The sequence below is a fragment of the Cinclus cinclus genome, chromosome 9, assembly GCF_963662255.1.
Source record: "Cinclus cinclus chromosome 9, bCinCin1.1, whole genome shotgun sequence".
Classification (NCBI taxonomy): domain Eukaryota; kingdom Metazoa; phylum Chordata; class Aves; order Passeriformes; family Cinclidae; genus Cinclus; species Cinclus cinclus.
In genome coordinates, this window is record NC_085054.1 from 4,643,851 (window position 1) to 4,667,918 (window position 24,068).

At 38.1% G+C, this 24,068-nt stretch overlaps 1 protein-coding gene across 1 annotated transcript in view; it reads left to right on the top strand.

The window, feature by feature from the left end:
- The first annotated feature begins 2,731 nt into the window (after nucleotides 1–2,731).
- Nucleotides 2,732–24,068, top strand: part of RAPH1 (Ras association (RalGDS/AF-6) and pleckstrin homology domains 1) — a 47,074-nt gene continuing 25,737 nt past the window's right edge. The window contains exons 1-3 of the mRNA XM_062498527.1: nucleotides 2,732–2,851; nucleotides 6,347–6,452; nucleotides 7,284–7,804. Coding sequence (XP_062354511.1) covers nucleotides 2,732–2,851; nucleotides 6,347–6,452; nucleotides 7,284–7,804 — 747 coding nt within the window. The remainder of the gene's footprint in view (nucleotides 2,852–6,346; nucleotides 6,453–7,283; nucleotides 7,805–24,068) is intronic.

Consider the following 24,068-nt stretch of genomic DNA (forward strand, 5'->3'; position numbering starts at 1 on the left):
ACTGGTTAATGTTTTGAGTTATTATGCCAAGAAGTTCACATACTGCTTTCTGAGCATTTTGTCTCTGCCCTCATTTATTGAATGAATTCTTTAATTAATGTCCTTTGGGATATCTTCCAGCTGTGGAACTTGTACTAAGATTTCCTTTTACAGAACTAGCAACTTAATATTAGCTGTTTCTGAAGGGAGACACTAACCTCTGTGTGCCTTTTGCAAGTAAATGTTGACAGGCTCATAGGAAATGCAGCTGACGTTAGGAAGCTTGGGTGGGGACTACAAGGAGCTGGCAAATACTACAGGGTTCAGTGCCAGACATGCTGACACAACAGTACTTCACTTGTAAAAGTTTTCTTTAGGCTGCTAATTCTGTCTTCAGAGTAACTGGAACCAAAGCAGTGTCTCTGATGCCAAGTTAAAATAGCTAAAGTAACAGTTTATTGGAAATTGAGAATGCTTTCCATGGCTTAAATCCTCAGAAATATTAGTAAAAAGAGCAAGCTTCCTTCTTAATGAAAGGGTGAGTTATGAGCAGTGCCATATAATGAATGCACTGCAAAACAAGTCCATCTAACTGGAATGAGTGTCAAAAACAGCTCAAAGAGAGAAAGGCTAGCATTGTAAAGTATCTGTAAATACTGTGGTCTGAGTGGTTTATGTCACAGTTTCCGTTTATTTTATTTGCCAGTTCATAGTCATATTTCATAAAGCACCCTTTAAGTAGCTTCCTTTAGCTTTCAAATAAAAATTCTTTTCTTCAAATGTATCTAGACACTGAGAAATGCTGTGTGAGCACTCCTACAGCAGTTTGACCATGTCACCTTAAGAATAATGTGTTTTGTCTTGATTTTACAGTATTTTTGGTCCATGTAAGAGCCTAAGAAGTAGTAAGGCAAAGCTTTGAAGGGGGATAAAAGTGGAATACAGCTTAGGTTTGCTTTGCAGAAGTTCAGGCAGAGTATGAGTTGCTGCTCCCATGCTGTCTCCAGTTTTGTATGTGGGAGGACTTGCAGGAGGCATCAGGGGGAGGAATCTTGTTGGGGAAGGCATGCCAGGCTTACAGAATATAAAAACTGCTGCAGTCTTGGTGGAAGGAAGCAGCAATATTACATAAGCATATTGGTTTTGTTTTAATTTCATCATCACCCTTGGATTTTAGGAAGTGCTTCCTTTCATTCCTTAGAGTGCAGCACTCAAAGCAAGTGTAGAAGAAAGGAGATTCAGACGGTGGATTTAGTCTGTTGAGTGTTTGTGCAGTGCAGTGTGCCATGACAAGTTAGCTTTAATGTTATTGCCTCTTTTGAGGTAGTCACATGCATTGTGCTCTCCCACAAAAGTAGAAGTTCACACAGTAGACTGGAGCAGCTTTGCCTAGAGCAGCTGGATGGTGGCAGTATCTCGTGTCCATGGGAGACATTGGCTTCTGCTGGCCTCAGAATTACAGATCACCTCTGAAGTCCCCTCTCACTTGTTTTATCACGTTAAAATTAAATAAAAGCAATATATAATAATAAGGAAAGACTACTTTTGAATCTTGGAGGGTTTTTTTGCATGCAAACCGTCATATAAAATAACAAGTGGATTGACCAGTTTTTTCTCTGAGATCACCTTAATAATTTTCCTGACATGCCATATCAGTTTGACTGTGTGATGTTGGACATTGATGTATTTCAGACCAAGATTTGTCTTTTCCTGAAGAATAGCTCTTAGTTAATTTTTACATCTACAAAATGTAAACTGGTGCTTTCTGAAAGCTGTGTAGCAAGGAACTGTGTAGCCCATGACTTGACTAAATCAAGCTGTTCAACTCGCCATTGATTTTTTGCGTAGCTCTTGCTGGGGATCTGTTCTCATGTGTCTCTGGACATTCTGTACTGCCTGATTGCTTCCAAATTATTACCTAGGTTGTTGTTGTCCACCCCCCGCCAAGTATGTGAATTCTCTTGTTGAACCAGATCCTGTCTTTGCCAGTATGAGTGTATATAGAGGTGTCTTAGCTCCATAAAAGGGGCTGGAGGACATGATTGGAAAAGAGATTTAAACAAAAGGTTATTTTTCTTTGAGATAATAACAGAGAAACTTTGGAGCACATTGTCTTTATTTTGGTCACAAATCTGTTAAATGAAGGAGGATCTGAGAGATGTTCTGGCGACTCTTTGCTTCCAGAGAGAAGTTCCTTTGTTGAATAAAAATAGTGCAGTATCACTGAAGTGATCTGGTCAGTGTCCAAGGTCTGAGCTGTCTCAGGGGATGTATTGCTGACATCTCTATGGCCTGTTTAAGCATTTTTGTTTGCAGATTTGTAGAGTGATCTATTTGCAGTACAGTGAGACTGCACTTCCTGTGGTTGAACGGTGTTGCTTAACTGTGGTCAGCTGAATTCCTTGGACAAGAGTTGGATTTTTCTAATGCAATGTCAATAGGTTTTGCCAACAATAGCTGGCAATGAAGGCACATGCAAGGCTAGCATGAATTTCTGATCTTGTGTTAGATACTGTGAACTCTGTTCTTAATTTTCTGCATCATTCTGACAAAGGTGAGCTGCAAAAATGGCTTTGCAAGTATCTATTACAACTTCCATACTAAGTCTTTACTAGCAAGCAGGAGTTTTTATGAAGTTTATGGATGGACATTTGCTTTGACTTAGGACCACTTTCAGAAACGTGGTAGCTGACACCAGTTTTCTCAGACACTGACAAGAAAGTTTGAGTATCAAACTTTATTTTTTCCCCAGATGGAGCAATTGTCAGATGAAGAGCTTGACCATGGTGCAGAAGAAGATAGTGATAAGGAAGATCAGGATCTCGACAAGATGTTTGGGGCCTGGCTGGGTGAACTGGACAAACTCACACAGGTGAGGGAGGTTTCAATTATCTCACAGAATAATTTTTTGTTAGTATTGTGTTTTTTTTCAGCTGGATGCCAAGTGCTTGACACTGTCACTTGCAGCAAGGCAGACCATAGCCTGTGACTAGTTCAGTAGTCTTTAAAAGTTTATAAATTGGCTCATTTTCCCCATCCTGTGGTTGTTAAATTAATTTTGCACAACCTGCTAGGTTGACGTGTCAAAAAAAGGGTATAGTTCCTTCTGAGAATTATAGAATTGGTATTTTGTCCTTATGTATGTAGAGCAACACAGACTGGAGCTGACAAGAGATAGGCTGTGTCTCAGAACACGTGGTTTGACATTGTGCAGCTGTGACAGCATTTATTTGTTGCACCTGAACAGCAATAAGAAAAAATTGTGAATGTTGCCACCAATGACATAATAAAATACCCTGATACACCCTCAAGGACTCACCATTGTTCCAGAGTACTCCTCCTGCATCAGTGAAGCAGCTGATAGGACATCTTTCAGTCCTTCTTTCTAGTGCTTTTCCTTTGCTTCACAAGCAGATGCTGCATTTTGCATGCTATGCTGCATTCCTGGGGTGATCAGCCATTTCTCTGTGACTGCCTGCAGGAGTGTTTCAGCTGGGTGAACTGGCCTTCCTGAATAACACATTTAATCTTCTCCCTGTTTGTCAAGTAGAATTAAGCAGAGGTGTGATAACTGAAGGTTCATTAAGCTAGAGACGAGGCAGTTTTTCTCATCTTCATCCTACCTGAAGACTTAAGAAGAATTGAGCTAATCATGTAACAGGATTTCAAATTCAAGCTCATCTCTGTTACTGTCTTTGCCAGCAAGTTCTAAATGTATATAGCACTACTGGGGAAAATGATTTTTTTTTTCCCTGAGCTCACACATGCGGGGCAATAAAGAATCCTGCCTTCTGAGCTGAGTGGAAGAGTGTGATGTGAATCTGTATATACTCATTCTTCCTAGTTTTAAATGGGTTTTAAAGGGTTTTTAACTCTTACTTTGAAGGGTTTTTAATGGTGTGAACCATTTTGAGGGCATGGGTGTTGTAAATTGCCTTGAGTGATGACATTCACAGCAGAAAACAATGGGTCTTAGACCCATTAAGCATTACTTAATTTCAGATGTTCTGCAGACCTGTTGAGCTTCAGTGACAGCAAAATTCCCCATGCAACACATTCCACTCAGGAACAGCAGCTTCTGACCCTGTCATGTACTTCTTGGGTCAGCAGCTGGATCACAGTTGCCTTGCTGCTTGCTACTTATAAAAATCCTTGTATTTATTGTAGCCATCATATTAGCCACCATAACATAACAATTCAATGGGTCTTATACCCTTTGTTCTCTGCCCCATTTTTTTAAAGATAAGAGCAGCCTAAAAATATAGGTGTACTTGGGGCTTATAGCTACACTATTGGCATGCAGACTTCAGGGTGATGTCTCAGTTTGTTGTTGGTCTATGCAAATTTCTTAAAATACCTACTAAGAGGTACTTAATGGTAGGACCCATATTATTTGTTTCTTACCTTCATATTGCTGTTCAAGACAGTCTGCAACATAGCCTGACAGTTGCCCTTCTATCTTTCACAACTACTGAGAAATGACATTTCCCCCAAAATTTTGAATGACCTCATATTGTTTTGTATACACAAATGAATGGAGTTGGTTGTGTCTCAGTTAATTTATTTGGACAATCATCAAATCTTGAGGGAGGTGATTAGAGTTAGTGAGATCCAAAGTGCATTCTGCTGTAGTTTCAGCATTTGTTGCTATCTATCAGCTGGACTTCAAGAGCAGTAGAGGAAGGGTTTTTGTCCCTGAGATCCTTGATCTTTAACTTTTTTTAGGTTTCCTAAATGTTTATTTTGAGGAGATTTAAAGTAAGACCCAGATGTAGGTGCTTTTTAAAAGACCTGAAATTGTTTAAATGCCCATGGGAATCATTTGAATTCACTTTCCCTCTTTAACTCTTGGTCTAACCAAAGCATTATAAAACAAAGTCACAGAATCTGTAGCGTGTGTGAGCAGTATTTGGTGTTGATGAAGGGCGTCTTAATATTTATTCTGCTTAAGTTATCCTGCTGTGTGGTGCAGGTGAAATAAAAACAGAAATTACCTTGCTTCTTGTGATTATTTAGAATTAAGCTTTTGGTGCTGTTGCAGTTTTTAGCAGTTCTCCAAACTGCTTTTTTAGCAGTTATGGAGAATGTGCTCAGTTAATAGTGAGGGCATATCACATGTGTGTCCAATGATCTGCAATAACTTTATTAAAGCCAGTAAACACTGCTGAGCTGCTTTTAAGCAGAATATATTTGTTTCACAAGAAACCTTTTGAAACAGTCTGTGGATTCAGTCTGAAGGAATGGGGTCTAACTTGCCTCTTCTGTCTTCGGTTTCACTGATGTCTCTAGGGTTATAGTGGTTTTGTTTTTGTTTTTGGTTTTTTGTTTTGAAGTTCAGGCCAGGCTGAGGAGAGAAGACAGCTCAGGAAGAATAAATATTAGGGGAAAAAGTAGTGCATTTGATCTTTTTAACAAAGGCTTGATTAAAGATGTAGAAAATGAACATAAAAAGTTAAGGTGAGAAACTTTATTCTGTTGGACCTGGAAGATGCTTTTCCTTCAGGTCAGGAACTCTATCAGTACAAGCATTCCCTAATTTCAGATGATCTGCAGGCCTGTTGAGCTTCAGTGACAGCAAGAGCTGGATTCCCCATGTAACACATTCCACTCCAGGGCCAGCAGCTCCTGACCCTGTGTGTCTTGGGTCAACAGCTGTGTCACAGTGCCCTTCTGCTTGCTACCTACAAAAATCCTTGTATTTATTATAGTACTGTACCCATATTAGCCATCATAACATAACAACTCAGTGTATTGGTTAGGAAGAGTTTCTTTTTTTAACCTATACTAGTTTTCCTTAAAAATTGTGTCCTACATAAACTGGCTGCTGTTGGTTTTCATAACTTCATGTTATTCACAGGAAATAATATTGAAAATAAATTTTCTGAATTTAGTGAATTTAAATCCCTGTTAATAAAATAAGATTCGTCATTGAATGTTTGCTAACACTTATGCTATGATTATACTCAGAAGCTAATGGTGGATATCTTAGACCATATCTTAGATTCTTATCCCAGTTTGAATGTTGTGCAGTTTTCTACAGAGGAATAGTTACAGGTAAGTCAGCTTCAAAATGAGCCAGTGTCTAACACCACTGAAAGAAGCATTTGGAAAATGCTTCTCTCCTTTTTTTATTCTGAAAAAAGCAAAATACTTTAAACAACTTTTCTTCACTGCTTGTCTGAAGTTAAATCTCTGTAGATGACAATGTTTGTTTTCACTCTAAAGCCTGTAAAACAGGGATGCTTTTATATATACCAGTAACTTTTGAAAAATTAATCTTAGAGAAAATAATTCTCATTAATCTTAAACATTTTCTTGTCCAGTTCCTTGTCAAATTTTATTTTGCCCTTTTTTTGATCTTCTGCAGAGTTTGGATGCAGACAAGCCTGTGGCACCAGTGAAGAGGTCACCTCTCCGCCAGGAAACCAATCTTGCCAACTTCTCATATCGCTTCTCCATGTACAATTTGAATGGTTTGTTGAATTATTTACCAGATGTAGTTTAATTACAATACTGCTTTCAGAAAAAAACTTCTTCCAGCCAAAAATTAAAATATTGTAAAATATAAGAGCATTTGAATACACTTGTACCTGGGGTGAGAGCATATTTGCTGAAGGCATTGCTTTCTGGTGTCCTTTTTTTTCAAGTATTTGAGTTTCCTAATGTAGTATCTTTTACAGCACCTGGTATCTGAGAACTGTAGAGTAGTGTTTGTATTAAAAAGCTTGTTCTGGGATCTGGTGTCATGAAAGAATGAATTAATGTGTATCTGTTAAATGGGAAGAAAGAGCATCCCGTTTTACGGAACGGGATGTGGAAATAGAGCTACAGAAAGCTTTCAGGATAAGCAGAAGGAAACCTTAATTTAAAGGTTTGAGTATGTATATAGTATTTTTGTTTTGGTTTTGTTTTTTATTAAAGCAGTTACATTAGTTTAGCAGAAAATGCTTAGCAAAACACCTGCATTTTTTCAAAAAGTGAGGCATGCTGTGCAAATGCCCTTTTACATTCCGTTCGCAGGAAAGCAGTTTAAACTTTTCAGGTGTAATCTGAGCTTTCATGGACTTGTTTTGCTGACAAATGAGTTTAACCTAAGTAGTGTGAAAGTTGCACTGGTCAAGGATAGTAGTGCAAATGAATTTCTGTTCAGCAGTGTACAGATATTTTGCAATCCAGATGGGAAGAGAAAATACTACTTCCATTGCTCTCTTAACCATTAGATTCATTAACACAAAGTGAGGTGTTGTAAATGAAATAACTCTGCACATGCTAACTACTACTCTGACTGCTCTTGTTTGTTGCAGAAGCCCTGAATCAGGGGGAGACTGTGGATCTGGATGCCCTGATGGCTGATCTCTGTTCCATAGAGCAGGAGCTCAGCAGCTTCGGCTCTCATTCAGCAAACAATGCTGCAGTGAAACGCCTCGTCCCAGAGCCCAAAAGTCAGAAACCGCCTGCTAGTCGACCTTCCACTAAGCACAGCGGCGTGAAAGGATTGTCCTCCTCCTCCTCTGCTAAGGGGACTAAAGCACCTCATGGCAACGTGTCTCTGGATGACATCACTGCGCAGCTGGAGAAGGCCTCTCTGAGCATGGATGAAGCAGCCCAGCAGTCTGTTGCAGAAGACACCAAGCCGGTGGTCGCTGCCCAGCACAGGAGGACGGCGTCGGCTGGCACAGTGAGCGATGCTGAGGTGCGCTCCATCAGTAACTCCTCGCGTTCCAGCGTGACCTCGGCAGCTTCCAGCATGGACTCCTTGGATATCGATAAGGTGACGAGACCTCAGGAGCTGGACTTGACATCACAAGGGCAACCAATCACTGAGGTAGGTACAACTAATTCAAGGGTTTTGTTGGGTTTGGGTCTTCCTCTTCAAACGTACGCCTCATTTCCTGGGCTAACGCTTGTAGCTAAACATCTGCAGTGCAGTGGGGTTGATTGAAGACTTGCTTTTACAGCAAGTAAACTGCTCTTGTTGTAGCTACTTCTTTCTCTGGTTTTGGTTCTGTCTGCAAGGAAACTTCGTATAAAGAATGTGTTCGGTTTGGGGTTTTTTTCAGAGCTTTCCCCATCTCCTTTTCCTCCTCTTCCTCCTTCTCCTCTTCTGAAGCCAGTCATGCATTTTAATGTTTTTAAAGTTAATATTTTTTTCAAAGTAAATATCACATATTGCCTTTAATTTAAATCTGAGGAGTGCATAGCTGTGGATAAAAGAAAGCATACTTTACAAAACTCCATTCCTGTTACAGTACAGTTAATACCTGAAACAAATGGAGCAATCTATGGGTGTCTATCTGGAGCTGTACTATGCCAGTAATTTGCTGCTACTTAATATTCTTGTTTAATGTATGACAGGAGGAGCTCTTTTAAGAAGTACACAACACAGAAAAATAACTGGGCTGCAGATATTCATTTGGGATTTTGATGCTTTGACATTGATTAATCAGAGAGGAAACTTCAGTAAGAACAGCCAGTTCAGCGAATATTGCAAGTGCTGGTGACCTGTGAGAGAAAATGTACAAAATGTTCCAGTGAATTTTGAGAACTTAAACTTAGAAGTTCTCTTGTAGAGCTACTCTCTGAAACAGAAAGTTGACCTGTTAAAATGTTATTGTGCTAATATGCATGTTCTCTTTCATAAGAGAAAACTGGAACAAGCTGAGTTTATTCTAATCAATTAAAACCAATCTGAATGGGCTGTACTGGAAGCATGCTTCTAAACATCTGCAACAAAAGTTCATCTGATGTAAAGTGAACCATGCAGGCTTGTCAGTCTTATGATCAATTCATTGAGGTCACTCTTTGATTTAAATCTTTATTTGAAATGGTGATAAATGAATGGCAGTTTAGGTCAACTTTCTTTTTGTATAAAAAGTTTGTGTCCAGTATGCTTTTATTGGAGATCTCCTATTGAGTGAAGCAAAACAGATACAAATATTCCCTTTGCTCTTTGAGAAGTTAAAATGCAAACCTTTGCATTATTGCTGTAGGCCTAAGTGTTCAAGCCCAGCCTGTGAGTCACTGATTATATTGCTTGTTTGAGAATAATTTTCTTTTTATTGTATGATAAGCCTTATTTTTGCTTTTTTGTTGTTGTTGTTTTTTGGTGGTGGTGTTGTTTTTTGCCTCTCCAGCTATTAATCATGATTATATGTCTGTCCTTATGATGTAGAAAGTTAGGCAGCTTTGCATTTTGGTCTCTTCTCAGGCAAAAAGATGACTTTTGTGAATTAGTTGCTCTAGCTTGCATATCATAAGAAAAGCATGAATGTTTCATTTTTTGATTTTTAATGCAAGGTGTTTTCTGCAGTTGATCTTGCAGGTCTCCCTCTAGATTCTCTCTTTTACTTTGGGAATTACGTGCTTGAGGCATCAGTAAAATTGCCCTTGTTTCCCAGATTTTTTTCAATCCTTTGTGTCCTGAGTAATCAACAAACCACCTGCTGCCCTTAATTACCTTGATGTTGGTGAATCAAGGGACAGAGGTCAAGAAGTTGCTTTGTCTTCACAGGAAGCTGATCTGTAGTGCTGCAAGTGTTGCAGTTGCAGTTTCAGTTGCTTTCTGAGCTCTTGGCCACTGCTTGCAAGGCTCAAACTCATCCCCAAAAGTTTTTCTCCAAGACATGTGAGGGCTGCCTTTGTACAAACCCAGTGATTGCTTCTCATATAAGAATGTACCTATTGTTTCTCTGTCCAGATAAGTTGATAAGAATGATTGATTCCGATTCCTTTGTAGGAGGTAATCAGAAGGTGTCAGTAATTTGAGATCCAGATTCTGCTCTCCTCTTGAGAACAGAAACCTCTGCACTCATTAACCATGCTGTTTGCTTTGGGTCTGTCAATTCTTTTTAATTTCAGTAGCCTGAGGAAGGTGTTCAATTTTGAGAAATTGTCCCCAGGTTTACAGAATTGGTATTCAGCTACTCAGTATTAAAGTTGTTATGTGGTGGGATGGGACTTCTTACTGAGAAGTTTCTTTTCTCATCACTACTGAACAGAGAAAGGGAAATCACTTTTATTTTCTTGAGTTTGTGACAGATTCTGTGGTGGTGTTTTTTAAATTAATTTAGCGTTTAAATGGATTCTTTGGAAGAATCATTTGGTATCAACAAAGCTGTTTATTTCCTATGTCATTCATTTAGTGCCCAAAATTAGTTTAAGGGTTTATTAATCCTCTTGGCTAGGTTGTGAACCAAAATCACCTTTTACTAGTAGGGCTGAATTGTACCCTCCCACCCACACAGTTGACTCAGCGGTGCTGTTTCTAATAGAAAACATCCCTCTGAGGAAATAGCCTTTGAAGACATCCTAATGTCCATATAGGGAAAAAACCCAACAGTTTTTATGCAGAAAATGGGAGAGGCTATTTATTCATGGTCACAGCAGATCTGTTTTGAGATTTGTTGTTCTGAAGTAGTGCTTCAAGTTAGCTCTTTTATTTTGTCTGTCTTCCATGAGACTGCCTGTAGGTGAGCTGACCTTTTAAAATTTTTCTTTACTGCTGTGGCTCTTCTGAAAGAGGGCAGTGTCTTGGCAGCTCTGCCCTTTTGACCGATACTTTCTGTCTTCTCCAGGCAGTGTAGGTACTTTAAAAAGTCATCCTTTCTGCTGCAACTTCATGTTATGCTCTTCCTGAGAAAAATGGAAGACAGTTTTGATGGGAGGAAATGCTTGTCTGAAAAGGAAAATTAGGCTTTGCAGTTACAAACTTTAGTATTCTATCTATTCTATTCTGCTGGAAATGCAGGAAAATCCTGTAAAAGAGCAGTCATGCAGTGAAGGTAGGTGTTGGCTGGTATTCTCTCTGGCTGGTAATAGGGACCAATATTATAGAAAAAGGCTGCAATTCCACAACCACCAGAAATGGGAGGATATGACTTCCCTTTCCTCTCATCCTTCCTTCCTTCCTCACAGTTATTTCTTACACTCTCATCTCCTCCCTTGTCCCGGCTCTGGCACTTAGCTGGTGCTTAGTGCACCAACACTTTGTGCTTGTATTCTGGGTCTCATTCTGTGTTATTTAGGTAAACTGCAGAGGCTTGGAGGACTGATGGACGTTAGCAGGGTTGTAGCCAAGGACTGGAGACTGGAAGGGAGAGCAGGAACTCATTGATGGTAACTGGTTATTCAGAACTTCTTGTCTGAGCATTTGAACAGGCACCTTAGTGTCTTGTCTTCCTCTTCCTCCTAGCAGCCCGTGCTGTAGGAAGTTCCTGGGGCTGAAGAGAAATCAGCATGATGACAGATGATCACTCCCAGTGGTCATATTGGCCAGGACCATCTTTGCACTCATCCTGAATTTGTCTTTAGGCCACTTTCAGGGGAGTTGACTGGAGTTCCCTTGGTTGTGTGTTGTTGTGGGTTTATTAGTTGTCATCACGGTTTAATTTGCTGCCTTTCTTCCGTGCCTTTCTTAGTACTGTCTCTTTAGACTTTGTGAATGTTGATGTTTTCAAAGACTATCACTTTGTAGTCTTGAGACCTTGTCTTGGTGGTATTAAGTGTTTACTGACTGCACTTATGTTCTTGTCTTCAGTCTCCCCTTAAGTATTGTTGAATAAAAAGAAAAGTTGTCTCCACCCCACCCTAACCCCCATAATTTTTTGCTAAATTGAAATTTGTCTTTGGCAAAATGACTTCACAGATCCTTGCTTGAACAGTACTCTTTCTTAAATTGGTAGGTTGCATTTCATTTTCTGTGCTTTTAGTTGTGTAATGAGTGGCATGCACCTTAAAATGTTGTTTCTGTAGGGAGTTACTTTACTTGTATGTTGACCAAATTATTGAAGTAATAGCATGAGTTGAAGGTAGGGGAAATGATAAATGATGTCACTATGACTAACTTGTTGCTTCTCCCCACATTATCTTTTTCTTCTTCCTTTGGTCCCTCTGCCAGCAAGAAGTTGTCTCTGTTTTCAGGGAGCTGTGCTGGAGTAGAAGGAGAGGAGAGCAGAGGGGAGAGAATAGAGAGCTGTGTTGATGATGCTCGTGTAGCGGTTTGTGTCTGGCGGGTGAAAGGCTCCATTCATGGGCAGGCATTGTTACTGTCCTGCACACACTCAGTGAAGAGGTTGCAGATAAGTTTGAAGTCTGCCATCTGGTCTGGCACAGTTCAGCATCACCCCCCACCCTCTCTATGTCTGTAACCCAGTTTGCACAGCTGAGAGATTCTGCACGTGCAAAGATAATGCAAACTTTAGCTGTAACACTACATGATTTAATAGCATTTTATTTTTTAGCTTAAACTCATTGTAGATTTATACTTGATGCATGAGGGGTAAAAATCATGAGGAGAAGAGAGTGCCAGTGCAGTAAAGCCACATGGCTTTTGCTTCACTTGACAGAGAAGGCAGTGTAGAGTAAACGTTAATGTTTCTTTCAGGGTCAAAAAGGGAGCTTTGGAGGCATGACAGTTAGTAGCAATTGTCATGTAAGCTCAGCACACATAAATAAATCTGTACTGGATAAAAGATCCTGTGGGATAAAATGGAAAACTTGAAATGGACATAAGGGATAGTAAAGTTTGTTTCATAGCAATTTTGCTATAGTTCTTACATGGACACATTAGCATTTCATTTGCCTGTGCAGTGGTAGAACACAGAAGCTTTGGTACCCATTTAAAATTCTTAAGGGTCATGTTTTATGTGGGACTGTTGTATGTTGCATTGTATGAAAAGGCAATTGACTGTTAATGTATGCAGACATGTAAACTGATGATATATATGGTCTTTGTTAGGCAATGGTGTCTTAAAATAGAGTTGGACTGCTGAATCTAATCTGTTATTTGTAGGTGGTTTAAAGAAGAGTTGTGGTCTGTTTTAGCTCTTGCAGGAATACAGCATTATTGGCTTTTGTATTTTGGGAGCTTAAAATTTGAGTACTTTGCCTTATGGTCCATGTGTTGTGTGGTTAGCAGATCTGAAGGATGTTAGACTCCAATTTGTGAGAGTAGTCACAGATAAGCAACAAACAAGGCATGACAGAGGTTTACTTTGTGTTTCTTCTAAAGACTTAAAAAAAAATAAATCATTTTTTGCCAGTTGTCTTATGTCCTTAGTTTAGAACACAAAGTCTGTTCTGGAGCATTTCCAGTTCCGCTTTTCCTAAGCTGAAAATAGTCAATGGAAAGACTTAATTTGAAACACAATTAGACCATTTCTTCCTCTTTCTTTTTTCCCCAATTATTAGTCACAAAGTGTTCTTTAATAAGTCAACAGTAAGGGAAAATTGTGCATATCTGTCATCCTGAGACATTACTTTGGCTTCCAGTTTTGTTGGCATAAGAAGTGTGAACCACCCATTTTTCAAATGTTCTTGAAATACATGTGAAATGACTCCTCATTTGCTAGATTTTTGGAAGCTTTCAAAGCATTCTCTGAGATAAACATATGATTTTATAAAACATAAACAATATTTATGTATTTCAAATAAATAATCAAATGTGCTTGGCTATGCATAATCATCACATGATGCACTAGAACCCGAGGACTGCGAATGCATTCTTCCTAATGCGTGCAAAATAGCACATAAACTTCTTTCCACATTATACTTATGGAATCTGCAAACCAAATGATTGGAAAGGATAATTTTAATTTTTTAAAAGGATTTTAAATTGAGATCCAAAGATAGAATTCTAACAGTTTTATTTTCCTGCACATGCATGGAATGGTAGGTTTCAAAAATTGGGGTAAATAAATTTAAAAAGCATGAAAGGGAAACAAGAATTTAAATATTATCCTTGCATTGGTAAATCTTGATACTCCACTCAGTGTACATGACTTATTTTATAGCTATGGACTTAAAATTTATCCTGTAACTTTTCCACACAGTAGATAACTAATTGAAGTGTAGCAGAAACCATAGAACATGTAAGAATAGTTTCTCTTCTGCCAGCTTTGCCTCGTACTGATGAATAAACTTTAAAGTCCCCTCCCCGAACAGTAAAATATAATTCTTGCTTGACACCTCTGGCTGGCAAGGCTGGTATCCACTCAGAAATTACAGTTAGGGTGTGCTTTGTTCGTGCAGATGTGAACAGCAAAGGCATTATCTCTACCTAAATACACTTTTCTTTAGGCTTTTCTGAGAGGTTGGACTCTTCTGTGAACAAGCAACTGAATGACTCACTCTGCTAACTCAAATGCTGGGTATATAAGCACATGTTAAAATTAATCTTTGTTTTTATGCCTGTTCCACTGCACTGAAAAATACTTGTGTTTATGAAGGCTTCCTTGAGGAAAAAATTGAATCATTAATACAAGCCAAGAAAATGGTTGTGCTGAGGTTCTTTCTCTAACCAGATTCATCTGCAAGAGAAAAAATACCATAAGTGAATGACCAAATACATCTTGGCAGCACACTCTTAGAACTACCTGCTAGACCTGAGTGGAGAAAGCAGAAGTCTTGCCTTATGATGCTACCAAACTTTGCTGAAAGTGTGCTGCAGGGGAGTTGTATGCATTGGTTGAAGTTTCCAGTACTAGTGATGATTAATTGTGCAGCTTTTAAAACAGCCAATTTCTTTGTGGAAACACCATTCTGCTTACAAAAAATTTCTTACTTTTTCTGCAACATTTGTTTCGATTAGAGATGTGAAATACTAAATCTGTAGGAAGTTAGAAACAGATTACTTATTTGTTGTTGTCTGAAATTTGGGACAGATGACAAAAATTGAGAACGCAGCCACCAGTTGTGAAACATTAAACACTGAAGAGGAGAAAAGAATTTGTTGTTTTCCTCAGTTATGTATAGTCCTAAACTATAGCATGAAAACTAGGGGTTGTGAGGTTTTTAAAGGAGTTTGAACCCCCCCAAAAATAAGATTTATGTTCTGGAGAAACAATTGAGACCTGGCCTTTTAGTTGTGTCAGTTTTGAGCATGCTGCTTTAGTTTGTCGTACTGTAATATAGCATTTAGTATTTAGTTTGTTATATTATAATAAAAGTCTGTAAATACAGAGAAAAGCTTTCCTTTTTAGTTAACCAGATGTACAGCTTTGGTTAGTTTCTTGTGTTGAACACTTACTAGTCTTATTTTTGCAAGTTCTTCAATATGTTAAACCAGCCACATCAATGCCTTCCTTTATGAATGCAGGTTTTATTTCAATAATGTGACCTACCTGCTTTTAACAAATAGGGTAGATTTGTGACTTTTAACTCCCCAGCTATGCATACCCATTCTTTTATAGTGGTTGATCTTTGGACAATTTTATGTCTACAGTCATTTTGGGCAGAATTTATAGTTTAGAAGTACTAAAATCAAATTTTCCTTAATACAGTTACTTGTTAGAGCATAAGGCAGTAGATTCAAACTAAATTATAGCTTCATTTGAAGCTATATATGCTCTTATTCCTTTGGCTTCCTAGCTGCTTTGATGTCTTGTTTACTGTCCTACAGGTAGAACCCTTCACAGGATTAAATCTCTGTCATTCTGTAGGCAATGCAGTTAGGAATCAATTAGTCATAGTTTGGGGGTTTTACCCATTCTTATTCAGATCTTCCACTTAGTGTGCCTTTTTTTAGACTGATCAGACACGATTTTCTGTTTAATTATACTACATCTTATTTTTTCCTTGGGGTTTTCTTGGCACTTCCTCCCTGCAGACAATCTGTATTTGGGATTTCATGTTTGGTTTATGCTGTTTAGATCCATGTTACTGATGAATTGAGCAGCCTTGCCCTATCTTGTATTGGAGCTGTTGTTTATGCAGCTGCCTAGTGATTTAGAGCAGCTTTCCCTGAAAAATAATCCTTGTGAATTAGCTAGCTGTTCATTGATCCACTGGACCACATGGGCAAAATTATTGCTGTCCACACAAGAGATGTGAGAGCACGTGGTTGGGGGAATGGCAGGAGGGCCTCTTTCTTGCAGCAGTTTAGTCTTAAATTTCTAAAAAGCAGTAGTGAAATGAAGCTTGAACTGAATGTTCACTGGCTTTTGGAATCCTTTCTGTCCTCCTCTGTCTTAAGTAACTTGTGTTCAGCAGGGGAGCATCCCAGCCTGACCTGGGAGGTGATGGACTAACCCTGAGTGCATGCACCTCATGCATACAGAGCAGCAGTTTGTTCATTTGAGCTGTCCACAGACATGTTACTTAAATTACACTGCATTTCAACAGGGTTAGTCTGTCAGGACTGGCATGAAGTTATAAACATCTGTAGTTTTTAATAAATACTTGCTGTAAGTTAAGATTTGAAATAATTTTTTATTCCAGTTGCCTGCAGTGAAATGGAGTCACAGGAATCCTAGGAAGGGAGAGTAGGCTACTCCTGAGCACAGAGTAATTGCACTAGGTTCTCCCTTCCCTTGTCTGGCTCCAACATGTTTTGCAGCAGGCAGGCACTGCAGCTTGAAGAAGACTGCTGCACTGTCCCACCATGGACCCAGGCCTGTCTTTGATTCAAGAGTAAGAGTGTGCAATCCAGCTGAAGGGCTGGCCAGTGCTCTGTGAGAGGTTGCAGCTTCGAGGTCTTTTTAGTTGTGATGCTCCAGGCCTCACTGAGACTTACAGATTACAATTTTAATTTTGAAGGCTTAGTCTCAGAATAATTTAGCTATCTTCTCATGGGAAAGCACAAAGCAAGACTGCCATTATTGGCAGGAGCATCATCTGTTTCATGGTCAGATGTGCAGAGGTCTTTAAAAACATCTGTATTTTAAATGACACACACCTTCCTTTTCTTTCATGGGAATAGTTTGTCTAATGTCAGTGACCAGTGATCACCCAGTGTCCAGTCATGGAAAATCTCTTTTAGTAGTCTCATTTGACAAAATTTTCACAAGCAGCTGTAGGATGACCCTGCTAAAGCAAGGAAGGTTGAAGTAGATGACCATGTGTGGTCCCTTCCCAGCCTTACCCACTCTGATTTTGTGAAAACACATGTTGTGTGCAAAGGGTCGGGCAGCTCTGTTACCCAGTGCTGCTGCTTCAGTTTCTCAATGCCTGTTTTCCTTTTCTAAGGTCTTAATAAGAATAAACTAACTCCTTTTGCAACAATTTTTTTTTTCCTAATATCTGATCTAAACCCCCTCTGGTGCAATTTGAGGCCTTTTATCTTGTCCTGTCTCTTGTTACTTGCTAGAAGAGACTGTCACCCACCTCTCTACACCTCCTTTTAGGGGGTTACAGAGAGTGATAAGGTGTCCCTCAAGCCTCTTTTTTTACTAGGTTAAACAACAACCTTTGCAAAGGAAAGCAGAAAATTGATATTTTTAGTTAGGTGTTTGTCATGTTATGTCCATAAGAATAAGTTCCATATGAATACATAATCTCAAAGAGATAGGAAAAAAATATTCAGTTGTTCTTCCCCATCTTTGGGTCAAAATTACGGAAATAATTTTTAATCTTTGATTCTTGAGTTTTCTTTTGGAAATAGTGGATTCTAATTTTTGAAGCTGGAGTCTAAAGAATTCAGTGTGGGGATATAGTTGAAATGGAAGCTATAGTAATCTTTTCAACTAAGTTTTGCAAGCATATAGAACACTCTTTTGAGTTATATATATTACTGATTTATTAGTTATATATATATAACTAATAAATCATTTATCTATAATAATCTTACTTATAATTATATCTATATAATCTATCTTATCTGTAATTATAATATATATAATATATCTCTGTTGAACACTGAGTTTCCCTGATTTTTAATTTGTTTCTTAGAGACAGGGAATGCATTTTAAAAAGGCTTTTGCAGTGTTTCTCAACTGTGATATTAAATCCAAAATAGTGGCACAAGAGTGCCACCAGCTGGTTTAATTAAATGTTTATTTATTAAACTGTTAAAAAGAGTTTTGCAAGAAACATGGCAAGAAAGTTACATGCACAAATCCTCAGTGTGCTCTTACTGCCTATTTTCTGTACTAAGGTACTGCTGTACATACCTTGAGTGAATGATGTCTTTGAATGTACAGACAGTATTTAACAAGAAAGTTTTATATTTAACATGTTCAAGGCATTACTACAGCAAGGTATAATACTTCAGAAGACCACCAGGTCATCTTTTTCTTACTATTCCCACGCTAGTTTTTGATCATTATTTGTAAACTGTCAGTGTAAAGAACATAGGTGACACCTTTCAGACTGTATTGGACTGTTTTTAAGCTCTGTATACCTATATTCTCAGCCCTTACCTTAGAATCAGAGGAATTAGGTACAATGCACTCTCTTAGCAATGAGGCTGAGGCTTTCTAAATTGATCCCACTTTTCTCAACTAAGTGATCATCAGACATAACAAGACAATAGATCGGTGTTCAGATATTGCAAAAATATGCCAGTAGAATTGAAGAAAGGAGGCCATGTGTAATAGAGCATCTTACTTGTTAACCACTACAGACCCTAGCTAGACAGCTCAGTGTATCACCTCTTCTGAAACACTTTTCTTGAAATCCAGCCATCAGTTACTGTCTGTAAAAAATAAATCTAATATAGCTTGGTAATTCAGTGATAGTTTAGAAATTATTTCAGTTTCAGGGCTTTTTTGAAACGGACTTTCAGCTCAAGGCCTCTTAATCTCCAGATTTAAAACAACCCATGAATATTACATAATGGAACTGACAAGGATAGTAGGTGAGAAAATCTTGAGGTTTTGGCCATTACTGGTCATATAATTTAGTGCAATAAATGATATTCTGAGAATCTGAAAGGTATTTTCGTTTTCCTGGTAGCCGTTCTGTTCTATCATGTTTAGCAAACATGCTTTATAGTTATAGGTTTGGTGATGGGTGTAAATATTTCAGTATTGAGAAAACTATCTGGCATAAGCAGCTGCTGTGTATTTAAGTACTGTGCTGAGTTTCCTGAAAACACTGAAAAGCAATTTTCAACAGCTGGTCCATGAACGTCTGGTATTTAGATCTGAACGTAGTGGATGTTACTTTTCTGTCTTCAAAGAAAGGATATAGGAAATCTTTGATGTTCAAAACACAATTTGGAACAAGGCTTTGGTCCATGTTCTTATAAACATCAAGGCTAGCTGTCTTTGCTGAATGAACTGCACATGAACACTATTAATCTTTTTGACTTAAGTGTCTAGAACTCTTAAGCATTAATGCTGATATTACTCAAATCTAGTTTTCTATGTTTTTGATTATCCTCAGCAGTTAGCTTGTTACAGAGACATTAGTAGCCTTTTTAATTTGGTTTTGTTACTTGAAATATTTTAATCATCATGTCTGAATTTTTGTCAGTAAAATTGTTTTTGCACAAAATATTTTTGTGCACGGCTGTGTTGACATCCCTTGAGAAAGGTATACATTTAATTTTATAGAAAGTTAGTTTTCCAGTCAGCACATAGTTTTTAGTGTTTTGAGGATGTTTTTAGTGTTAAACATCCGTGGTTTTCAGCGTGACTTGAAATAATTGCTGCTAGGAGTTCAAAACAGTCATCACTGCTGCTTCTACATGGTAGAAAATGGTTTTCCTGGCTCTGATAAGTTTTCTTTCTTTTTTTTTTCACTGTTCAAGTTTTTAAACTAGGTCGAGTTCCTGCAACTTAGTTTGAAGTCTGTTCCATATTATGAGGAAGGACTAAACCAGAAGTGAATAGCTTCCTATGTATTGTGTTAAAGTTGTCTCCAAAAGAAGTGATTCTGGCTCAGAAAAGTTGTAAACGTATTTGGTATCTGATGGTAGGCCTCGTCTTTGCTTGTTTTGGGGAAAGAAGAATACTTTTTGAAAATTGTATAAAGAAACAAACTGAGTGAGTTTTGGGCCACAGTGTTGCTGCCTGTCCCAGCTTCCTGGTGTGAAGTCTTGTAGCAGGATTTCTATTGACAGATTCCATGTGACAAAAGCAAACCTCGTGTTGCCTCTTAAGAGTCCTCTCAAAGCCCTGTCACTTTTTCCTTCCTGGATGCTCACTGGGCCTATGGTATTTTGAGTTCTGCCTGAGTAGTAGTGATGCTGGATTAACTGGGAATCCTGAGTGGAGTCTGGCTCTCTAATAATCACTTAAAATATCAAAGTGTAACTTTTGGTTTTAAATTTTTTCTAGTGACAGATAGATCCCCTTTCAGTAGAAGATTTTAACACCTGCTAGTGTCTGTTAAATGAATGTTTTTTTAATACATATAATGGAAATAACTTTAACAAGCTCTTTGATTTTTACTGCATTTGCATAATAATTTTATACAAAAACTTATAACAAGGCGTGGCTGTTACTAATGACTGGATTTCAAGAAAACTATACTACACATAAAAAACACAACTTAGAAAAACCCAGCATCTAGTAGAAGTAAAGAATTGTAGGTAGCTTTAGGCTGTGTACATGTTGTATACTCTTTGTGTGTGCCCCCTGAGTGCTGACCTAGAGATCTGTAATCTTTCAAAGAATTTGATAAATAAGGCATCAATTCTTTTGATTTGGTGTCATTCATGTTGAATAAGATGCAGGAATTAAATACTCTTCCACCACTGTAACAATCTGCTTCTACAATTTCATGCTTAGTATAAAGGACTGCATGGTTTTGTCTTCTCTGAAGCTGTTATCAATTTTGATGCTTCTGTTGTGTTTCAGACTACTTTTACCTTCCAACCACATTTAATTCAGGTTCTGTGGCAATTTGAAAAAAAACTTTAAACTGAAAATAGCCCTTATGAGAAATGATGGCCTTGGACTGAGGAAACAGTCAGCTTACTGCAGCAGGATAGAAAAATGCATGGCATTGCAGGAGTGGGAGGGACACATACCAGTTTATGGAATGGGAATTGGTTTTATATACTAGATGAATCTAAGGTGAGGCACTTGGGGAGAGATGACTTTGTTGCTAGAGCTTGAGTTCTCATTGTTGTGATGGGAGCAGGTGGAAGAACAGATGCTTTTCATGGTGGAAGAGACTAGAAATGTCTCCCTAGGAGTAATTAATGTTTTGGTTTTCCTGGATGTCATTGCTGTTCTTTTTAGTCTAGTGAAGTACTTGGGGAAGAAAAGTAGATTAATTTGTTTGGCAAGATCAGGCATTTATATTGTCAGAGCTTTGATGCATATTTCAAGTCCTTAAGTGGAGAGGAAGAGTGGGCTATTTAGATCCTCTCTGTGAACCATTGTGATTGTACTATCCAGAAAAAAATAATAAAATGTTTATCCTCCTCTGAACAATGGCATATTCTAAGAGCAGCCTCTGTTTACCTCAAAGCTTGATGTTTGAGCTGAAGTCGTTCTTTGAAATAGATGAAATGCTTTAAAATTGGATTGTGAAAATAATACGTTGTTCTAAAATGAAATTTAATTTGTTATATGCTGGTTTATGCATGCCAAATATTTTTAAAATTTTATGTGCGCGTAGTTACAGTTTAGCTGAGCTATAATTTCTGGAACGTGGGCTCTCCTGTTGCTTTGCTTTTTCTCACTCTAACTTTTGGGTGTGTGCAGTACCGCAAATTTTTTATAGGGTAGGAGGAAGCCGTGCACAAAAAATGTCTGGAAAAGAGCTGTTACCTTCCTGCTTCTAGGCATGTTAGCTCTGCAGCTCCAATTCACCTGTGTAGTTGTCATCACACTGGTGTTCCACGTTTTACTGGCCAACCCCTATTCCCCTAAAAGATCATTATCGAAGTTTCAAGTGGCTGTTATGTTGTAAGAAGGATATGGCATTTCCATTCTTGGGTAGAAGTTCCTTAGTAGCACAGATAAAGCAGGTATCTTAGTAGTAGAGATAATGTAATTAATGCAAGATAGAAGCAGCCAAGATGACCAAGATAGAAAGAAGGTTAATTTGCCTACCTTGACCTTCCCTGTAGAAGAAATATTCTCCAGCAAATAGTATTTCCTTTAAGGAGGGATTCAGTATCCTGTATTTATCCTGACATTGTTGTTGACTTACAGGCTCAGGCAGAAGGTGACTAAACTCTAAGGAAGAGGCTCCAATTGTAATGTTCCTTCTACTGCAGTGCTCCATTCACCAAGAAAGTGATCCATATTAATTAGTCCATGATAATTGACAAGAACTCTATGAAGAAACTCTTAAAAGAATTTCCTTGAACTTGTCACTGGATTTTTATGTATACTTTTGGGGTTTGGATTGAGCCAATCATTTTATTCTGCAAGTTGTGTAGCAATATGTTGTTATGAGACCATCGTAAAGTGACTCTCTGGGAAGTTAAAGTCTCTGTGTAAGAAAGGATACAATTCAGTGTGACTGTAAATAATTATGTTTTTTATAAACCCTCAGTAGTGTGGCTTGAGCTGGCAGCACTGCTGTGTGTCTAAAACATGTGATATAAATACAGACAGTGATTAATATGCAAGCAGAAAAATAATTTACTCTGTAACATAACCCGTGTCTGTATTAGTGGCTGAATACCCCAGTGGAGCTTTGGCTGGAGCCTGGTTTAGTTTCAAATGCTGCATAGAGTCTTCCCTGAGGTGTAACTTTTAAAACCTCCTTGAGATCTTTAATTGCTCCTCCCAGCATGTGGCAGTCACATCAAGCAAACTCTCCCTGCAGGAACTGTGTTTGCCAAACTATTTGATACTGACTTGCAGGAAGTTGCAGACGTGGGCTGTTCATTTTTTTCAGGCTATCCCCTATGGTGGCACTGGAGAAGAGGTGGCACTCTGTGTTGCTAATAGTAGTCATGTACAGTTGTCATGCCTTGTTCTGTATAGCATTGAAACAAATAAGGCTGAGACAGTTGTAACCACATGGGACAAAACTTGCAGTATGGTGGTGGTACACAGGAGATTTACTTAATGCTCTTTTAGTTGTTTAAATGATCTCTTTAAGTGCCACAGTACTAGTCCAATTTCCTTAGCAGACTGTGGTTCTGCAAATCTCTGCATGATGATAGTTTTGTTGCCTGTAGCAGGTGCTGTAGAACATAATCACTCTGGGATCTGTCATTAACTGATTTCTGTCTTTCTCTACTGATTGCTTCTCCTCTATTGATTTCGCTTTCCATTTTGAAAACAGGTGAAAATATCTTTTCTGCAAATTTATCTTCCCAAGAGAAGCACAGGGATTTGTAATTTTATAATTTGGATTATACAAGAGAAAAGAGACTTAAGTCCTTTTGAAAAAAAGGACATGAATTTCATGAATTTAAAGTCAGGTTAGTTTATTGTTGTGGTAATATCTTTCTTCTTTAAGAATGAAGCAGCAACCCATGTAGAAAGCATAAAACTAGGATGTCTCCCAGATGACCAGTTTATAGTGGCTCTATGTTTGTGTGGAAGTAGAATGTTTAGTTTTAGAAAACTGGACAGGATTTTGAAAAACATTGTAAGAGCATATTTTCTTACTTTTATGGCTTTAAATGTCTTTACAAAAAGCTTTCTCTTGCAGAAAAGAAACCAGTGGCAGGTAAGCAAAAGTTTTCTTAATTCTATTGTGTGACATTTTGTACAGGAGAAGATTAAAATAGTATCTTTTATTAGCACAAATATTATTAGTATAATATTAGCTTTTACATCAGTGTATCAGGCTCACAGTTATTTGGGAATGTTCATGTTTTTATGGGAGTGGAAAAATGTGATGATGTAGGGGTTTTTTCTTTTAAACTCTGCTTTGTCTTCTGTAATCAAGACACCATAAAATTACTATACTGACTTCCTTTGACTTATGTTCTTTCTCTTTCTTTCTGCACAAGCACTCCTATTTGGACAGGGAAACCTCCCTTCTTCTGAGAAACATTGCAGGAAAGCCTTCTCATTTGCTGACCAAGGTGATGATGCTTCTTTCTACTGTATGTGACTATTTCTATGTAGAAAGAATGCTTTTGGTGTGTGCTATGCTTCTCCACCCCTGCCTGTTACAGGAACTTCTGCATTTACTTACATGATTACTGATTTACTTACTGATTGTCCAAGGTGCTTTTAAAGGCTGATTTGTATTGTTTGTTTCTGCAGATTTGTCAAAACGTTCAAGTTCCTGACAAATAATAGTCATATTGTCAGGTAAAATGCATTAGTTGAAAAGGAAATGTGCTGAGCTAGAGGTTCATTTGTTCCTATTGTCATTCACTAGTTTGAAAAAAGATCCTAGCTGTGAAAAATATGTAGTTTAGTAGTTTAAAAAGCCATTAGTAGCCTTAAAATAAGTTCTCTTGCTCTATCAAAGACAGACTAGTAAATAATGGGATTTTTTTC